Source organism: Salvelinus namaycush, unplaced genomic scaffold (genome assembly GCF_016432855.1).
Source record: "Salvelinus namaycush isolate Seneca unplaced genomic scaffold, SaNama_1.0 Scaffold139, whole genome shotgun sequence".
In the NCBI taxonomy this organism is placed as follows: Eukaryota; Metazoa; Chordata; class Actinopteri; order Salmoniformes; family Salmonidae; genus Salvelinus; species Salvelinus namaycush.
This window is the reverse complement of record NW_024058108.1, coordinates 39,259-60,635: the sequence shown is the minus strand read 5'-3', so window position 1 is coordinate 60,635 and position 21,377 is coordinate 39,259. Positions and strand designations below refer to the sequence as shown.

The following is a 21,377-nucleotide window of genomic DNA, read 5'->3' as shown; positions in this document are numbered from 1 at the left end:
CATTGAATACCGGAAGTTGACGTCAACAACCCTTATTGAATATTCAAAAATAGATTACAATAATGAGATGTATCCACCAATCCAAAGAAAGGATTGGTGGGAGCTAGAAATCCCACTGTGCCGCTTTGTGGACAATTACTCCCATTGTTAGGGCGGAGACGTGTATCTTATCAGTATATCCATAATCTTTGGTCGTACTCTACGGATGTTGAAGACTGTAGAGCATGAACCTGCAGGAGCAAGTCACTGCTTTCAAGTTTGCAGAAAACGTCATGGTATTGTCCTGGGTCAGCCAAGGTTCTTTGCACTCTGGGAGGGGGACAACATGGAGTTGTCAACCATGATGGTTGGTTTTTGAGGGGGCAGGCCTTACCTGGGAGGAAGAGCATCTTGTCAAGGTTGAGCTTGAGGTGGTGGGCCAACATCCAAGCTGAGATATTTGCCAGGCACCCAGAGATGCGTGTCGCCACCTGGGTGTCAGACGCGGGAAGGAGAAAATGGTTGTCATGATAGGAGAGACCATGTATCCAAAAGTACCAGATTTGAAACGATCCCATGTTTTAGTGGATGTGTAGTAGTAAAGTAATGGGTTTGTGCTACATAGATTGACCCATATTATTAGGCTAATTGACCAGGAATTATTGTTCGCGAGAGAGAAAGATTCTCAGCATATGCACATTATTAAAGGCCATGGGCACAAACTGGGCTATTGTTGTTATATTATTTCACAATAACTTAATCCTTACTCTAAATGGCTATGCCGTTAAGAAACTGCGCGTTGCTTTCTCCGTGCAACTAATCTCTAGCCTAGAAACACACAACTTTTCGCTATCATTTCAACAAATAGCCCATTGTTGTCTTGCTGGTGTCATTGTGCTGCTCCGCCGTCAGCTCCCGTAATTGACGCAGGCCAATCATATTTGATGAGAAGCCCCAGGTGGGCGGGTCTTTGTGGGTAGGCTCTATCAACAGTATGGCGGACGATGGCGACAAATCGAGTGGAGCAGTTGACACTAGTGGCGGGCAGAGAACTTCAGAGGAGTCTGACGGCTTCAGTATTAGCGGGATGCTGTTAAATTTAAGTATTTTAGTTTTAGTGGTTACGATCTGCTATGTTATTTATCGGCGATGGGGTAAACGGATTGGTGCTGACGCGGCCCAGGCAAGCGAGGCCTCATCTCTTCCAAAGATGAGAAGACGTGATTTCACTTTGGAGCAACTTGGGGAATACGATGGACTTCAAAACCCCCGGATCATGATGGCAGTTAATATGAAAGTATTCGATGTTACCACCGGCAAAAAGTTTTATGGTCGAGGTAGGAATCCGTGAATGGAAAAGAGCACACTAGTTAGCTAGGCACTGTAGCTAGCCACTGTGTCTTGTACCAGTCTAGACGACGAACACAAATGATGATGGCATCGGTTATTTGGGCGCAATAGTTAGCTTCGGCTAGCTATCTAACTCAGTTACAGCAAGTTATTTTAGTGATTTGATTTAGCACGTTAGTTAATCTGGCACTTTGCATTTACATGGCTTGTTAGCCAGCTAGCTAGTTTGTCTGTGTCTTCTAGTTTGTAGCAGTACGTTAACGTTAGACACGCTTGTTTACAAGGTGGTTAGCTATCTACGCTACCTGTTATGTAGCTACATCTAAACTAAATTGTTAGCTAGACAGACTGATCAGCGTTAGCAGAAGCGGGGACAATGAAAAATAACGTTAGTTAGCTAACTAGTTATCCCCAAAGGCGTGCGGAAAAACCAAGCCCCTGTGCTAGCTAACGTTAGCGCTAAACCATGGCAAACCACTTTGCCAGTTGGCTAAATGATCTTACTGCTATATATCATAACAGTTTTGAGATCATATCAAGTTACACAGCTAGTTAACTAACAACTAACGTTATCGTTTGTCCTATACGAGCTAGGCCTAGCTGATCAGCTGTAGGAAGATTGCTAGCTAACATTAGCTAGGCAGGTATGCTGTTGGCCAATGAAGGACCCTTTAATAACTTGGCTGGCGGACCCACCCATCAACCTCACTTATGTAATCATGATCATAAATCCACTTGCATCATTCATCTAGCTAGCTAGTCTCGTAGGAGTGGAAAGTTAACCAAATGTATCTAACAACATTGTCTGGTTATTTTGCGTTGGCTATCTAGCCTTGCCATGTGCGAGACAACCAAGATAGTTCTCACTAGATTGGAAGAACAATGTCAGCTGGCATGCAGTGTCTCTTCTAAACAGAAGCCTGCTTTTAATTGATTTCTGGTTGTTGAAACTTTAAGGCATATCACTTCATGGGCTCCCGTGTGGCTCCGTTGGTAGATCATGGCGCTTGTAATGCCAGGGTTGTGGGTTCGTATTCGCACGGGACCAGTACTGGGGAAAAAGTACAAACATGTATCTACCCACTACTGTATATCTGCTAAATGACTCAAATGTAAAAATACAACTTTTGAAGTAATGTTTCTCTTCTATTTAACAACAACCCAAATATGGAACCTTCATTCAGGTAGCTCTGGGTCCTCACACGGTGATCAGAAATTCAAATCAAAATATCATTTTATTCGTCTTATGCGCCGAATACAACAGCTGTATACCTTACAGTGAAATGCTTACTTACAAGCCCTTAACCAACAATTCAGTTTTAAGAAAAATAAGTGTTAAGTTAAAAATAGATAAGTAAAAAAATAACATAATTAAAGAGCAGCAGAAAAATAACTGTAGTGAGGCTATATACAGGGGGTAACGGTACAGAGTCAATATGCGGGGGCACTGGTTAGTTGAGGTTATATGTACATGTAGGTAGAGTTAAAGTGACTGCATAGATAATAAACAGAGTAGCATCAGAGTAAAATAGGGAGTGGGGTGTACCGTGCAAATAGTCTGGGTAGCCATCTGATTAGCTGTTCAGGAGTCTTCTTGCTTGGGGTTAGAAGCTGTTAAGAAGCCTCTTGGACCTAGACTTGGCGCTGTGGTACCGCTTGCTGTGCGGTAGCAGAGAGAACAGTCTATGACTAGGGTGGCTGGAGTCTTTGACAATTTTTAGAGCCTTCCTCTGACACTGCCTGGTATTGAGGTCATGGATGGCAGCAAGCTTAGCCCCAGTGATGTACTGGGCCGCTCGCACTACCCTCTGTAGTGCCTGGTGGTCAGAGGCCGAGCAGTTATGATTCTTTCTGAGGATATGACAAGTGTTTGGTGCTCTATCTGTACTGTGCTAGTCTTGCTAACACCAGCTTCTCTACGTCCATGTCGGCATGAAGCAACGATAATGTGCCCTCAGACTTCAAGACCATATGGTGGTTGGATATCCCCGTTTTGAATTGAATGAATCATGTTCTATTGTTTGCAGCTAACATCACGAATAGGGCGCATAAATCACCACTCACATTTTCTACACTGAAACGGGGGACATATTAGACAACTGCAACCTGTTAAACATTACGATCGTGTGGCTAGCAAGTAGCAACTAACGTTAGCTAGCATTGATCAGCCTATAGAAAGCCAGCTAATAAACTTTAGCTTGTTTGCTATCAACTTGAAATTGGCTAGCTAGCCAAATGTATGTTTTAGTTATAAATGAACTAGTTAGCTAATTATAGGCTGAACATTTCCTTACTCCACTGAAGTTAATCGTGTTCCTTCTTGGACGTCCTCTGTATACATAGTAAGTCAATGATGTGATTCACCCATGCATTCTAGCTAGCTACTACTGTACCTCCCATGTTCACTTTTGGCATGTTTCCTCCCTGCCCCCCAATTTTGCAATGCATGAACATGAAGTACCCTAAACCTGAATAGATCTGTCTGACCCAAAAATACCTATTGATTTTGTTAGTTAGCCTCACTCCTATCATATTGAAAACTGCAAACATCTTAGAATTGCACAAATCAAAAATGTATCTCCGGTATGAAGAGGGGGGGGCCACTAAAATCTTTTACTCCCAGTGGGGGGTTTATGGATGTGGTTACGCAGACCCGGCCCTCCATGATGTGCTGTAGAATGTAGCTGTCTTTCATCCCTCTAGCCTGGTGGAGTGGGACAATTCTTGTTCAGCCTCATAGTAGCATGATTCTGGATAGTTCAACTCCTGTAAATAGTGAAAATTCATTTTTAGATGTCTATGGGACAGTTTTCCAACCATAACATTGTAAAACACTCACAGTGGGCTATGAGTTTTTCCAACTTGAGACCCAAGCAGGGTTTCCTTTAGGAAAATGTCGTGCCGGACAATGTGACCGGGAAGATTTTAATTTCCCTGCCATTTGAGAAATATACCAGACCCCTATGCATTGGTTGTGTAACCCATTAGGGTGTCTACCCATGGTGCTCAGAATGACAGAAATCACATCACAGAGTATGAAATCAGAAATCAGAGTATGAAATCAGAAATCAGAGTATAGTAATTTATCTTAACAGAACATGCAACTCCTGTAATGAAGCGATTCGTAATGAATGCGATTTGAGGCAAAACTCCATTCTCAACAGCGCACCTGCTGACAGTGGTTCTATATGGGGTGTTAGAAATGTACATTCCCCCTCTTTCTAAAGATGCAACAACTAGGATGGGTTGCTAATATGACTAGGATTGTGCTTTTGGCTTCTGGACAACGGAAGAAAGTTGATATGAAAACCAATAGAACAGGAGAGAGATGGTATATGAGCAAGTCTTTCATAGCTGGTACGTCCAATATGCTAGGTAAATTGAAATACATTTGCGAAAATTATATAATTGCTCCTGCCTATACTGAAATAAATAAAATCATTCAAAATACATGAATTAGCCACAGAGGAATCGAGGATCATTAGCATACCAAAAAATGTAAATAGCTGTGTATTGTTTCAATCACAAGTTTGTAGGCCTATGCCTATTTGGGAATCCCACAATTTGGCCAGCGTGCGTGGCAATACGTCTAGCTGATTGAGGTGCTGCTGTCAGTGAAAAGCATCTAAAATATGAAGATAATGTGTCTAGAGTATCATTTAAAATGTTGAGACAAGAAGAAGGGGATGGGTGTGTGGAGATATGGTGTGTATCTCCAGAATGAGGAGGGGTGTGGTGGAGATATGGTGTGTGTATCCAGAATGAGGAGGGGTGTGGTGGAGATATGGTGTGTGTCTCCAGAATGAGGAGGGGTGTGGTGGAGATATGGTGTGTGTCTCCAGAATGAGGAGGGGTGTGGTGGAGATATGGTGTGTGTCTCCAGAATGAGGAGGGGTGTGGTGGAGATATGGTGTGTGTCTCCAGAATGAGGAGGGGTGTGGTGGAGATATGGTGTGTGTATCCAGAATGAGGAGGGGTGTGGTGGAGATATGGTGTGTGTCTCCAGAATGAGGAGGGGTGTGGTGGAGATATGGTGTGTGTATCCAGAATGAGGAGGGGTGTGGTGGAGATATGGTGTGTGTCTCCAGAATGAGGAGGGGTGTGGTGGAGATATGGTGTGTATCTCCAGAATGAGGAGGGGTGTGGTGGAGATATGGTGTGTGTCTCCAGAATGAGGAGGGGTGTGGTGGAGATATGGTGTGTGTCTCCAGAATGAGGAGGGGTGTGTGGAGATATGGTGTGTGTCTCCAGAATGAGGAGGGGTGTGGTGGAGATATGGTGTGTGTCTCCAGAATGAGGAGGGGTGTGTGGAGATATGGTGTGTGTCTCCAGAATGAGGAGGGGTGTGGTGGAGATATGGTGTGTGTCTCCAGAATGAGGAGGGGTGTGGTGGAGATATGGTGTGTGTCTCCAGAATGAGGAGGGGTGTGGTGGAGATATGGTGTGTGTCTCCAGAATGAGGAGGGGTGTGGTGGAGATATGGTGTGTATCTCCAGAATGAGGAGGGGTGTGGTGGAGATATGGTGTGTGTCTCCAGAATGAGGAGGGGTGTGGTGGAGATATGGTGTGTGTCTCCAGAATGAGGAGGGGTGTGGTGGAGATATGGTGTGTGTCTCCAGAATGAGGAGGGGTGTGGTGGAGATATGGTGTGTGTCTCCAGAATGAGGAGGGGTGTGGTGGAGATATGGTGTGTGTCTCCAGAATGAGGAGGGGTGTGGTGGAGATATGGTGTGTGTCTCCAGAATGAGGAGGGGTGTGGTGGAGATATGGTGTGTGTCTCCAGAATGAGGAGGGGTGTGGTGGAGATATGGTGTGTGTCTCCAGAATGAGGAGGGGTGTGGTGGAGATATGGTGTGTGTCTCCAGAATGAGGAGAGGTGTGGTGGAGATATGGTGTGTATCTCCAGAATGAGGAGGGGTGTGGTGGAGATATGGTGTGTGTCTCCAGAATGAGGAGGGGTGGAGATATGGTGTGTGTCTCCAGAATGAGGAGGGGTGGAGATATGGTGTGTGTCTCCAGAATGAGGAGGGGTGTGTGGAGTTATGGTGTGTGTCTCCAGAATGAGGGGTGTGGTGGAGATATGGTGTGTGTCTCCAGAATGAGGAGGGGTGTGGTGGAGATATGGTGTGTATCTCCAGAATGAGGAGGGGTGTGGTGGAGATATGGTGTGTATCTCCAGAATGAGGAGGGGTGTGGTGGAGATATGGTGTGTGTATCCAGAATGAGGAGGGGTGGAGATATGGTGTGTATCTAGAATGAGGGGTGTGGTGGAGATATGGTGTGTGTATCCAGAATGAGGAGGGGTGGAGATATGGTGTGTATCTAGCATGAGGGGTGTGGTGGAGATATGGTGTGTGTATCCAGAATGAGGAGGGGTGGAGATATGGTGTGTATCTAGAATGAGGGGTGTGGTGGAGATATGGTGTGTGTATCCAGAATGAGGGGTGTGGTGGAGATATGGTGTGTATCTAGAATGAGGAGGGGTGTGGTGGAGATATGGTGTGTGTCTCCAGAATGAGGAGGGGTGTGGTGGAGATATGGTGTGTGTCTCCAGAATGAGGAGGGGTGTGGTGGAGATATGGTGTGTGTCTCCAGAATGAGGAGGGGTGTGGTGGAGATATGGTGTGTGTATCCAGAATGAGGAGGGGTGTGGTGGAGATATGGTGTGTGTATCCAGAATGAGGAGGGGTGTGGTGGAGATATGGTGTGTGTATCCAGAATGAGGAGGGGTGTGGTGGAGATATGGTGTGTGTATCCAGAATGAGGAGGGGTGTGGTGGAGATATGGTGTGTGTATCCAGAATGAGGAGGGGTGTGGTGGAGATATGGTGTGTGTCTCCAGAATGAGGAGGGGTGTGGTGGAGATATGGTATGTGTCTCCAGAATGAGGAGGGGTGTGGTGGAGATATGGTGTGTATCTCCAGAATGAGGAGGGGTGTGGTGGAGATATGGTGTGTGTCTCCAGAATGAGGAGGGGTGTGGTGGAGATATGGTGTGTGTCTCCAGAATGAGGAGGGGTGGGGTGGAGATATGGTGTGTGTCTCCAGAATGAGGAGGGGTGGGGTGGAGATATGGTGTGTATCTCCAGAATGAGGAGGGGTGTGGTGGAGATATGGTGTGTATCTCCAGAATGAGGAGGGGTGTGGTGGAGATATGGTGTGTGTCTCCAGAATGAGGAGGGGTGTGGTGGAGATATGGTGTGTGTCTCCAGAATGAGGAGGGGTGTGGTGGAGATATGGTGTGTGTCTCCAGAATGAGGAGGGGTGTGGTGGAGATATGGTGTGTGTCTCCAGAATGAGGAGGGGTGGAGATATGGTGTGTGTCTCCAGAATGAGGAGGGGTGTGGTGGAGATATGGTGTGTATCCAGAATGAGGAGGGGTGTGGTGGAGATATGGTGTGTGTATCCAGAATGAGGAGGGGTGTGGTGGAGATATGGTGTGTGTCTCCAGAATGAGGAGGGGTGTGGTGGAGATATGGTGTGTGTATCCAGAATGAGGAGGGGTGTGGTGGAGATATGGTGTGTGTCTCCAGAATGAGGAGGGGTGTGGTGGAGATATGGTGTGTGTATCCAGAATGAGGAGGGGTGTGGTGGAGATATGGTGTGTGTATCCAGAATGAGGAGGGGTGTGGTGGAGATATGGTGTGTGTCTCCAGAATGAGGAGGGGTGTGGTGGAGATATGGTGTGTGTCTCCAGAATGAGGAGGGGTGTGGTGGAGATATGGTGTGTGTCTCCAGAATGAGGAGGGGTGGAGATATGGTGTGTGTCTCCAGAATGAGGAGGGGTGGAGATATGGTGTGTGTCTCCAGAATGAGGAGGGGTGTGGTGGAGATATGGTGTGTGTCTCCAGAATGAGGAGGGGTGTGGTGGAGATATGGTGTGTGTATCCAGAATGAGGAGGGGTGTGGTGGAGATATGGTGTGTGTCTCCAGAATGAGGAGGGGTGTGGTGGAGATATGGTGTGTGTCTCCAGAATGAGGGGTGTGGTGGAGATATGGTGTGTGTATCCAGAATGATGGCTCTAGTATATTTATGCGCTCATTTCTTTAACCTCCAGTGTATCAATGTGTATATGGCAGAGGCTGATCTCACATTAGTTGAATTTTATCTTTTGGATTTTTATTTAATTCTGATTTTTATGATTAACAACGTGACAGTGATTTTGCGAAACGAAACTTCCACGAAAATGCTGATTTGAAAATCGTAACTACAGATCGATAGAAATGGTAGGATAAAAAGCTTCCCCAACCTAGAAGTGTTTATAATAGAATTGACTCCATGTTTCCATGGTGGGATTTGCCTATAGGCTACTTTGAAGCAAGACAAGACATGCCTCGTAATATCGAGTAAAACATTCAGGTTTCAAACAAGTCGGCCTATGCATACTTCCTCCAGCTCACATTGTGAAGTGGTGTGGATGGGCTCATAGCCTATTGCATTCACGTGAATGTGATGCACGCTTCAATTAGGCTACCAGTTGAGAAATAAAAATAGCAGGAGTAGCACCAAACTGTTTTTAACACACCCATGCGTCAATCTAAGTAACATTAAAAAAAAAGAGATATCTTCATGGGCTGCGTGTCAATCCACCCCATCCGCCGATGACGGTCTTCCACATCTGTGGTGAAAGGTGGCAGAGCTAAAGTGGTGTTTGTCAGACCAAGAGACATCCTGGAAATCGGTCTTCTCACACAAACGTCTGTTGCATCCGAGTAGTTTGACCTATAAACTATTGTGACCACTCTATGGAAAGGGGAGACTCTGACGAACACGATGGTGTTCTCTGTTTTGCTTTACAAGTGTCACGGGACCTGTATGAAGGTAACCCATACAAACTAATGGAAGTCGTTTTGTGCCAGCAAAAATAAGGGGTTAATTGTGTCCAGAAAACTCAGGAAATATGTGTTTTCTTATCTCCTATATATAGGACTGACACTTAAACTTATTTTTTGACTGTCTTTTTTGCCATTTCTGAATGTGTTGTTCAATGCGTTTATGGGCTATTGTAGTAAAGGCCAAATTCAATATGTTATATGTCGTCACTATGTTAGGTTAATTTCAGTCAATAATTTGGAATGAAAAGGTCTAGGTAGCCTAGCCAGCCAAGTCATTGGTGGCACACCTGTTATGTCAGTGGCGGCTGGCTTGGGTCTCGGAGCTTTTCCGTTGTCATCCACAACGTCCTCTTGCAGGTACTACCTTCATCTTCTCTGTGTCCTACAGCAGGACAAGTGGAGAGAAGAGCGAGAGAGGGGTGTTTCAATGTACAGGCCGTGCTGGGGGTCATGATGCCTGTGCTGAAGGGCAAGTGGGCAGACATCGCCACAGACACCTACAGGAGCTTCTGATGTTAAGTCAAACCACCTCTGGCACTACTTCTTGCAGTACTTGAGGAACACCTTCTATAGACATTCCCTTCCTGAACCAGACTATATATTCTTATCACTCTCTCTGGCCGTGTCCGAATACACACACTTGCGTCCTAAATAGTAGGCCGTTCGAGTATGCAAAATAATTTAGTTTAAATGTGACATTTTAAAAATCAAGTATACTTTAAATGCCTGATGTCAAAGCCTAAATGTGTATGACAACAGATGATGATCAGATATGGGGAGGAGCCAACCAAAATCAACCAATAGCAGGAAACAACGCAGTAGCGCATGACGCATTCTCAGTATGCCAAAATAAATATTTTATAGTATGCAACATTTCATCTAGTATGGTTTAAATGACAGGATGTTGTACTCACCTCCGCTCTTCATCTAGTAGGATTAGATGTGCACTTTCCCACAATGCATTGGAAGAGGTGAGCTGCGAGTGATGGGCTCTAGTTCTCTTCAAGTAGCCAACAACAAAACTAGGCTACTTAATTGGGAAGATACCCAAAGCTTCTGTGGTGGTGTTCAAATGTAGGCTAATTTGTTTTTGTTCTCCTTAAAATGATCATGAGTATTGCATCTTTGAAAACCATATTTTGATTTCTGAATGTGTCGGCACCGGGGAACGGGGATGTGGCTGCGTTGTTGATGTCATATTAATCAGGTCTTTTGATTTGAACTGATTTTTAGCTATGCTACCTTTTTGAATTATTACAGTTAGCAGTCATTCTGCTCTCGTTCCCAATGATCAATGCTTTAGTTTATTATGTTGCTGTCCAGGGGTTCTGAAGTATGTTTAGGGTCCACGTTTTTCTGTGCAATAGCCTTTTGATTTGAACATTTGAAATGTTTTGGTTTGTGTACTAGGCTATTTGATTTAATTTATATACAGTACCAGTCAAAAGTTTGGACACCTACTCATTCAAGGGTTTTATGATGCACTTCTATCACTGTATTTAGTAGAGGTCGACCGATTATGATTTTTCAACGCCGATACCGATTATTGGAGGACCAAAAAAAGTCGATACCGATTAATCGGCCGATTTTTTTATTTTTATTTATTTTATTTATTTTTTTTATTTTTTTTTTATTTTTTTTGTAATAATGACAATTACAACAATACTGAATGAACACTTATTTTGACTTAATATAATACATCAATAAAAATCAATTTAGCCTCAAATAAATAATGAAACGTGTTCAATTTGGTTTAAATAATGCAAAAACAAAGTGTTGGAGAAGAAAGTAAAAGTGCAAAATGTGCCATGTAAGAAAGCTAACGTTTAAGTTCCTTGCCCAGAACATGAGAACATATGAAAGCTGGTGGTTCCTTTTAACATGAGTCTTCAATATTCCCAGGTAAGAAGTTTTAGGTTGTAGTTATTATAGGAATTATAGGACTATTTCTCTCTATACCATTTGTATTTTTTAACCTTTTGACTATTGGATGTTCTTATAGGCACTTTAGTATTTCCAGTGTAACAGTATAGCTTCCGTCCCTCTCCTCGCTCCTACCTGGGCTCGAGCCAGGAACACAACGACAACAGCCACCCTCGAAGCAGCGTTACCCATCGCTCCACAAAAGCCGCGGCCCTTGCAGAGCATGGGGAACAACCACTCCAAGTCTCAGAGCGAGTGACGTTTGAAAAGCTATTAGCGCGCACCCCGCTAACTAGCTAGCCATTTCACATCGGTTACACCAGCCTAATCTCAGGAGTTGATAGGCTTGAATTCATAAACAGCAGAGCTGCTGTCAAAACGCAGGAAAGTGCCGTTTGAATGAATGCTTACGAGCCTGCTGGTGGTGCCCACCATCGCTCAGTCAGACTGCTCTATCAAATCATAGACTTAATTATAACATAATAACACACAGAAATACGAGCCTTAGGTCATTAATATGGTCGAATCCGGAAACTATCATCTCGAAAACAAGACGTTTATTCTTTCAGTGAAATACGGAACCGTTCCGGGTTTTATCTAACGGGTGGCATCCCTAAGTCTAAATATTCCTGTTACATTGTACAACCTTCAATGTTATGTCATAATTATGTAAAATTCTGGCAAATTAGGTGGCCCAAACTGTTGCATATACACTGACTCTGCGTGCAATGAACGCAAGAGAAGTGACACAATTTCACCTGGTTAATATTGCCTGCTAACCTGGATTTCTTTTAGCTAAATATGCAGGTTTAAAAATATATACTTCTGTGTATTGATTTTAAGAAAGGCATTGATAATTTTAATGCTAGCTAGAAACTTACCTTGGCTTACTGCATTCGCGTGGAGTGCAATGTAATCAGGTGGTTAGAGCTTTGGACTAGTTAACTGTAAGGTTGAATCCCCCGAGCTGACAAGGTAAAAATCTGTTGTTCTGCCCCTGAACGAGGCAGTTAACCCACTGTTCCTAGGCCGCCGTTGTAAATAAGAATTTGTTCTTAACTGACTTGCCAAGTTAAATAAAGGTGTAAAGATTTTAAAAAATACAGATTTCCGATTGTTATGAATACTTGAAATCGGCCCTAATTAATCGGTCGACCTCTAGTATTTAGCCTACTTAATGGTCCATCACTGTATTTAGCCTACTTAACGGTCCATCACTGTATTTAGTCTACTTAACGGTCCATCACTGTATTTAGCCTACTTAATGGTCCATCACTGTATTTAGCCTACTTAACGGTCCATCACTGTATTTATCAATCAATCAAGTTTATTTTATATAGCCCTTCGTACATCAGCTAATATCTCGAAGTGCTGTACAGAAACCCAGCCTAAAACCCCAAACAGCAAGCAATGCAGGTGTAGAAGCACGGTGGCTAGGAAAAACTCCCTAGAAAGGCCAAAACCTAGGAAGAAACCTAGAGAGGAACCAGGCTATGAGGGGTGGCCAGTCCTCTTCTGGCTGTGCCGGGTGGAGATTATAACAGAACATGGCCAAAATGGCCAAAATTCATAAGTGACAAGCATGGTCAAATAATAATCATGAATAATTTTCAGTTGGCTTTTCATAGCCGATCATTAAGAGTTGAAAAACAACAGGTCTGGGACAGGTGGCGGTTCCATAACCGCAGGCAGAACAGTTGAAACTGGAACAGCAGCAAGGCCAGGCGGACTGGGGACAGCAAGGTACACAGTATTACACACTGTATTTAGTCAACTTAATGCTCCATCACTGTATTTAGGCTACTTAACGGTCCATCGCTGTATTTAGTCTACTTAACGGTCCATCGCTGTATTAGTCTACTTAACGGTCCATCGCTGTATTTAGTCAACTTAATGCTCCATCACTGTATTTAGGCTACTTAACGATCCATCACTGTATTTAGGCTACTTAACGGTCCATCACTGTATTTAGGCTACTTAACGGTCCATCACTGTATTTAGGCTACTTAACGGTCCATCACTGTATTTAGCCTACTTAACGGTCCATCACTGTATTTAGTCTACTTTAGTCCATCACTGTATTTAGTCAACTTAACGCTCCATCACTGTATTTAGGCTACTTAACGGTCCATCACTGTATTTAGGCTACTTAACGGTCCATCACTGTATTTAGCCTACTTAACGGTCCATCACTGTATTTAGTCTACTTAATGCTCCATCACTGTATTTAGGCTACTTAACGGTCCATCACTGTATTTAGTCTACTTATGGGTCCATCACTGTATTTAGTCTACTTATGGGTCCATCACTGTATTTAGTCTACTTAACGGTCCATCACTGTATTTAGTCAACTTAATGCTCCATCACTGTATTTAGGCTACTTAACGATCCATCACTGTATTTAGGCTACTTAACGGTCCATCACTGTATTTAGGCTACTTAACGGTCCATCACTGTATTTAGGCTACTTAATGGTCCATCACTGTATTTAGGCTACTTAACGGTCCATCACTGTATTTAGTCTACTTTAGTCCATCACTGTATTTAGTCTACTTTAGTCCATCACTGTATTTAGTCAACTTAACGCTCCATCACTGTATTTAGGCTACTTAACGCTCCATCACTGTATTTAGTCAACTTAATGCTCCATCACTGTATTTAGGCTACTTAACGGTCCATCACTGTATTTAGGCTACTTGACGGTCCATCACTGTATTTAGGCTACTTAACGGTCCATCACTGTATTTAGCTTACTTAACGGTCCATCACTGTATTTAGCCTACTTTAGTCCATCACTGTATCTATCAACTTAATGCTCCATCACTGTATTTAGGCTACTTAATGGTCCATCACTGCATTTAGGCTACTTAACGGTCCATCACTGTATTTAGCCTACTTAACGGTCCATCACTGTATTTAGCCTACTTAACGGTCCATCACTGTATTTAGCCTACTTAACGGTCCATCACTGTATTTAGGCTACTTAACGGTCCATCACTGTATTTAGGCTACTTAACGGTCCATCACTGTATTTAATGTCTTATAGGCCTATCATGCACACAAACACTTCTTACTCATTTACATTTGTACAAATACAAAACTTCCAATCATTCACTGGTGTGTCATCACTATAATTTCCATTCAGACATTACATGTATCCATTACAGTGCCATTCTATATTGTTGAAGTACAGTTCTAGGTCATTCAGACATTACATGTATCCTTTACAGTGCCATTCTATATTGTTGAAGTACAGTTCTAGGTCATTCAGACATTACATGTATCCATCACTGTGCCATTCTATATTGTTGAAGTACAGTTCTAGGTCATTCAGACATTACATGTATCCATTACAGTGCCATTCTATATTGTTGAAGTACACTTCTAGGTCATTCAGACATTACATGTATCCATTACAGTGCCATTCTATATTGTTGAAGTACACTTCTAGGTCATTCAGACATTACATGTATCCTTTACAGTGCCATTCTATATTGTTGAAGTACAGTTCTAGGTCATTGTTCATACCACATGTAGGTCATATGAACTTCATCCACAACGATTCAGATGATTTTGGAGCTCTATAGGACTGAGGCCAACACCTATCTCCGGGTCCGCGCGCGTGGGGGTCACGTGGGTCCGCGCGCGTGGGGGTCACGTGGGTCCGCGCGCGTGGGGGTCACGTGGGTCCGCGCGCGTGGGGGTCACGTGGGTCCGCGCGCGTGGGGGTCACGTGGGTCCGCGCGCGTGGGGGTCACGTGGGTCCGCGCGCGTGGGGTCACGTGGGTCCGCGCGCGTGGGGTCACGTGGGTCCGCGCGCGTGGGGTCACGTGGGTCCGCGCGCGTGGGGTCACGTGGGTCCGCGCGCGTGGGGTCACGTGGGTCCGCGCGCGTGGGGTCACGCGGGTCCGGTCACGTGGGGTCACGCGGGTCCGGTCACGTGGGTCCTTGCGCGTGGGGATACGTGGGTCCTTGCGCGTGGGGATACGTGGGTCCGCGCGCGTGGGGATACGTGGGTCCGCGCGCGTTGGGATACGTGGGTCCGCGCGCGTGGGGTCACGTGGGTCCGCGCGCGTGGGGTCACGTGGGTCCGCGCGCGTGGGGTCACGTGGGTCGCCGCGTCCGCGCGCGTGGGGTCTTGTGGGTTGCCGCGTGTGGAGTCACGTGGGTCCGCGCGCGTGGGGATACGTGGGACCGCGCGCGCGTGGTGATACGTGGGACCGCGCGCGCGTGGTGATACGTGGGACCGCGCGCGCGTGGGGATACGTGGGACCGCGCGCGCGTGGGGATACGTGGGACCGCGCGCGCGTGGGGATACGTGGGACCGCGCGCGCGTGGTGATACGTGGGACCGCGCGCGCGTGGTGATACGTGGGACCGCGCGCGTGGTGATACGTGGGACCGCGCGCGCGTGGTGATACGTGGGACCGCGCGCGTGGTGATACGTGGGACCGCGCGCGCGTGGTGATACGTGGGACCGCGCGCGCGTGGGGATACGTGGGACCGCGCGCGCGTGGGGATACGTGGGACCGCGCGCGCGTGGGGATACGTGGGACCGCGCGCGCGTGGTGATACGTGGGACCGCGCGCGCGTGGGGATACGTGGGACCGCGCGCGCGTGGTGATACGTGGGACCGCGCGCGCGTGGTGATACGTGGGACCGCGCGCGTGGTGATACGTGGGACCGCGCGCGCGTGGTGATACGTGGGTCCGCGCGCGTGGAGAGTCTACTTTAGTCCATCACTGTATTTAGGCTACTTTAGTCCATCACTGTATTTAGGCTACTTTAGTCCATCACTGTATTTAGGCTACTTTAGTCCATCACTGTATTTAGCCGACTTAACGCTCCATCACTGTATTTAGGCTACTTAACGGTCCATCACTGTATTTAGCCTACTTAACGGTCCATCACTGTATTTTGTCTACTTAACGGTCCATCACTGTATTTAGCCTACTTAACGGTCCATCACTGTATTTAGCCTACTTAACGGTCCATCACTGTATTTAGCCTACTTAACGGTCCATCACTGTATTTAGCCTACTTAACGGTCCATCACTGTATTTAGCCTACTTAACGGTCCATCACTGTATTTAGCCTACTTACCGGTCCATCACTGTATTTAGCCTACTTACCGGTCCATCACTGTATTTAGCCTACTTAACGGTCCATCACTGTATTTAGCCTACTTAACGGTCCATCACTGTATTTAGGCTACTTAAAGGTCCATCACTGTATTTAATGTCTTATAGGCCTATCATGCACACAAACACTTCTTACTCATTTACATTTGTACAAATACAAAACTTCCAAACATTCACTGGTGTGTCATCACTATAATTTCCATTCAGACATTACATGTATCCATTACAGTGCCATTCTATATTGTTGAAGTACAGTTCTAGGTCATTCAGACATTACATGTATCCATTACAGTGCCATTCTATATTGTTGAAGTACAGTTCTAGGTCATTCAGACATTACATGTATCCATTACAGTGCCATTCTATATTGTTGAAGTACAGTTCTAGGTCATTGTTCATACCACATGTAGGTCATATGAACTTCATCCACAACGATTCAGATGATTTTGGAGCTCTATAGGACTGAGGCCAACACCTCTCTCCGGGTCCGCGCGCGTGGGGGTCATGTGGGTCCGCGCGCGTGGGGGTCACGTGGGTCCGCGCGCGTGGGGGTCACGTGGGTCCGCGCGCGTGGGGGTCACGTGGGTCCGCGCGCGTGGGGATACGTGGGTCCGCGCGCGTGGGGTCACGTGGGTCCGCGCGCGTGGGGTCACGTGGGTCCGCGCGCGTGGGGTCACGCGGGTCCGGTCGCGTGGGGTCACGCGGGTCCGGTCACGTGGGGTCACGTGGGTCCGGTCACGTGGGTCCTTGCGCGTGGGGATACGTGGGTCCTTGCGCGTGGGGATACGTGGGTCCGCGCGCGTGGGGATACGTGGGTCCGCGCGCGTTGGGATACGTGGGTCCGCGCGCGTGGGGTCACGTGGGTCCGCGCGCGTGGGGTCACGTGGGTCCGCGCGCGTGGGGTCACGTGGGTCGCCGCGTCCGCGCGCGTGGGGTCTTGTGGGTTGCCGCGTGTGGAGTCACGTGGGTCCGCGCGCGTGGGGATACGTGGGTCCGCGCGCGTGGGGATACGTGGGTCCGCGCGCGTGGGGTTACGTGGGTCGCCGCGCGTGGGGATACGTGGGTCCGCGCGCGTGGGGATACGTGGGTCCGCGCGCGTGGGGTTACGTGGGTCGCCGCGTGTGGGGATACGTGGGTGGCCGCGTGTCATTTCTTTAGTAGAACCATATTCTGTTTACTGCACTGCCTCTCCCTACAGACGGTCTTTCTAGAACTGAACCATACAGTTAGATGCAGTAGGAATAGATTCTGTTTACTGACCTGTCTCTCTCCCTACAGACGGTCCATATGGTATCTTTGCGGGCCGGGATGCATCGAGGGGTCTGGCCACGTTCTGTTTGGAGAAAGATGCCCTGAGGGAGGAGTATGATGACCTGTCAGACCTCAACGCTGTTCAGATGGAGTCAGTCAGAGAGTGGGAGATGCAGTTCATGGGTATGTTATAAAGGAAATGAACTATACAGTACCAGTCAAATGTTTGGACACCTACTCATTCAACGGTTTTTCTTTATTTTTACTATTTTCTACATTGTAGAATAATAGTGAAGACATCAAACAATGAAATAACACATATGGAATCATGTAGTAACCAGAAAAGTGTTAAACAATTCAAAATATATTTTATATTTGATATTCTTCAAAGTAGCCACCCTTTGCCTTGATGACAGTTTTGCACACTCTTGGCATTCTCTCAACCAGCTTCATGAGGTAGTCACCTGGAATGTTAAAAGTTAATTTGTGGAATTTCTTTCCTTAATGCGTTTGAGACATTGTTGTGACAAGGTAGGGTTGGTATACGGAAGATAGCCTTATTTGGTAAAAAGCAAGTCCATATTATGGCAAGAACAGCTCAAATAAACAAAGAGAAACGACAGTCCATCAATACTTTAAGACATGAAGGTCAGTCAATCCAGAAAATGTCAAGAACTTTGAAAGTTTCTTCAAGTCCGGTTGCAAAAACCATGAAGTGCTATGATGAAACTGGCTCTAGTAAGGACCGCCACAGGAAAGGAAGACCCAGAGTTACCTCTGCTGCAGAGGATACGTTCATTAGAGTTACTAGCGTCCGATTGCAGCCCAAATAAATGCTTCACAGAGTTCAAGTAACAGACACATCTCAACATCAACTGTTCAGAGGAGACTGCATGAATCAGGCCTTCATGGTCGAATTGCTGCAAAGAAACAACTACTAAAGAACACCAATAAGAAGAAGACATGCTTGGGCCAAGAAACACGATCAATGGACATTAAACCTGTGGAAATGTCCTATGGTCTGATAAGTCCAAATTTTAGATGTTTGGTTCCAACCGCCGTGTCTTTGTGAGACGAATAGTAGGTGAACAGATGATCTCCGCATGTGTGATTCCCACCGTGAAGCATGGAGGAGGTGGTATGGGGGTGCTTTGCTGGTGACTCTGTGATTTATTTAGAATTCAAGGCACAATTAACCAGCATGGCTACCACAGCATTTTGCAGCGATACGCCATCCCATCTGGTTTGTGCTTAGTGGGACTATCATTTGTTTTTCAGCAAGACAACAAACCAACACACCTCCAGGCTATGTAAGTGCTAATTGACCAAGAAGGAGAGGGATGGAGTGCTGCATCAGATGACCTGGCCTCCACAATCGGCCAACCTCAACCCAATTGAGATGGTTTGGGATGAGTTGGACCGCAGAGTGAAGGAAAAGCAGCCAACAAGTGCTCAGCATATGTGGGAACTCCTTCAAGACTATTGGAAAAGCAATCCAGGTGAAGCTGGTTGAGAGATTGCCATGTTTGTGGTAACTGCATGATTTCATGTGTTATTTCATAGTTTGATGTCTTCACTATTATTCTACAATGTTGAAAATAGTAAAAATAAAGAAAAACCTTTGAATGAGTAGGTGCATCCAAACTTTTGACTAGTACTGTATGTAGGATATGTATGGATATAAAGATATATGTAGGCTATAAAGATATATATGTATGGCTATATTGAAGCCCATTGAAGATGAGGATTCAGAGTGCAGTTTGATTTGACCCCTGTGATCTCGCATTACAGAAAAATATGATTATGTTGGTCGGCTATTAAAGCCCGGGGATGAGCCTTCAGAATACACGGATGAAGAGGACATCAAGGACCACCTGAAACATGACTGAACTGTTGCCCTGCTCTGTTCCGTTCTGTTCACACCACCAACCAAAGCCAGGACCCAAACAGCTGCCAGCGCCCGCCTGCCCCTTCCCCGCCCTCCTCTCTCCCCCGCCTTCCCTCCCCAGCCATTCTTCCTCCTCTGATTGGATGGTCCAGTGGGCGGGCTCTGGACTGACTCCTCCCCTCCACCATACAGATCACCACCAACAGAAACCAATGTTGACAATCTGTTTCAGGGGGATTTGAAGGACATTAACTTGTCTGGGTTTTGTGCTGTTAGAATATCTGAAAAAGGAAAAGAAAGAAAACATTGCTAGAATTTTCCTTGTGATGTCACGGTTCTCTTCATGTAAACAGAAACAGAGTGGTTGTCAAGCTGAGAGGTTGTGATGGTCAGAGAAGACTGGGTGGAAAGGGAGAGCTTTTAGTTTTGTTCTTATCCCTCCCCTCAACTGCTTTAGCATTCGATTTGAACCTTATCAATCAATTAATCGATTGCCTGTGGGACTTTTGTTGAAGAAAAAAACATTTGTTTAACTTTCCCCAATTGAAAAGGCAGTGCTGTGGCCTAACCAAAGGCAATGAGAGGTGAGTTATATGTTCCTGTGTTGGTAGTGTGTACACTACTAGGTTCTCTCTGTCAACATCTCCTTCTGTTTGTGGGGTTCCATGTGATTCTATTTGTGTGTGTGTGTGGGGGGGGGGGGGGGGGGGGGGGTAGTAACATATTTAGAACCACTCAGATTGTTTGATTGGGAATACAAAGGGAAGGTCAGCTGGCAGACAGTTCTAATCAATCAACCATTTCCAAGCCACACTACTAGATGTCTGTACAATCCCCTGGACATGAAATGGGCAAAGTATTAATTGTGCCTTATTTTGTTTTATACTACTAAAATCCTGACCAGTCTAAAAAGAAAAAGAAGTGGGAGATTTGTAAAACTACCCTTCCTGTTTATTAGTTCTTTATCTTGGAGGTGTTCTAAGAGCAGTCTGCTTTAGAGGTATCAGATGAAGACATGCTCTGGTCTTTAGAGGTATCAGATGAAGACATGCTCTGGTCTTTAGAGGTATCAGATGAAGACATGCTCTGGTCTTTAGAGATATCAGATGAAGACATGCTCTGGTCTTTAGAGGTATCAGATGAAGACATGCTCTGGTCTTTAGAGGTATCAGATGAAGACATGCTCTGGTCTTTAGAGGTATCAGATGAAGACATGCTCTGGTCTTTAGAGGTATCAGATGAAGACATGCTCTGGTCTGAGAGAGACTCCCCACATCACAACCTTGTATGTGTACATATATAGACCTCCGTGTTACTGCCATATTTATGTAGTTAATGATGAACTCCATATATTTCTGTGTTGTATTGGCCAAAAGCCCCATGTTTTTTTTTATTTTTTAAATGTGGGTGAATTTCCAAAGGAATGTTGAAAGTGCTGTGGGGAGGGATCGGGGAATGTTAAAGTGCTGTGGGGAGGGATCGGGGAATGTTCAAATTTGGGAAAGAAGTGGCTTGTAAATATATCTATCATTTTATTAAAGCATGTGCAACAATGGTGAACTATGCTGAATTCCTGCCAAGTCATGTATTTAATGTTGGGTTTGTGTCTGCAGAGAGAGACCGAGGCAAGGGATTCCTTCATGCATAATAAACTGATTTGGTTAATAATTCATGTCTGAGTTATGTTAAATCATTGTCTGTGTAAGACAAATGTAGAATGTTACCATACCAAGTCAAATACCCATCTCTACTTTACAGAAGACAAACTATAGGTGAAATTCAAAAGGGCTCTGATACTACACTGAACAAAAATATCAACGAGTTTAAGGAAATAAATTCATTAGGCCCTAATCTTTGTATTTCGCATAACTGGGAATACAGATATACGTCTATTGGTCACAGATACCTTTAAATAAAAGAAATAGGTCTTGGATCAGAACATCAGTATTTGGTATGACCATTTACCTCATGCAGCATGACACCTCTCCTTCGCACAGAGTTGATCAGTCCAT

The 21,377-nt window shown here is 45.5% G+C and overlaps 1 protein-coding gene across 4 annotated transcripts; it reads left to right on the top strand.

Annotated features, from left to right (window-relative positions):
- The first annotated feature begins 942 nt into the window (after positions 1-942).
- pgrmc2 (progesterone receptor membrane component 2) lies at positions 943-21,037 on the top strand. 4 transcript variants are annotated; one of them, XR_005474583.1, is made up of 4 exons: positions 943-1,316; positions 17,505-17,660; positions 19,269-20,365; positions 20,399-21,037. XR_005474583.1 is itself a non-coding variant. In XM_038982987.1 (3 exons), exons 1-3 carry the CDS (start codon positions 974-976, stop codon positions 19,364-19,366), a joined length of 597 nt encoding a protein of 198 aa, XP_038838915.1. In that variant the 5' UTR covers positions 943-973; the 3' UTR covers positions 19,367-21,037. The 4 variants fall into 4 exon arrangements, 1 of the variants encoding a protein (XP_038838915.1); XR_005474585.1 differs by having other exon boundaries at positions 19,269-20,530; positions 20,597-21,037; XR_005474584.1 differs by having other exon boundaries at positions 19,269-20,563; positions 20,597-21,037.
- Positions 21,038-21,377: the final 340 nt, after the last annotated feature.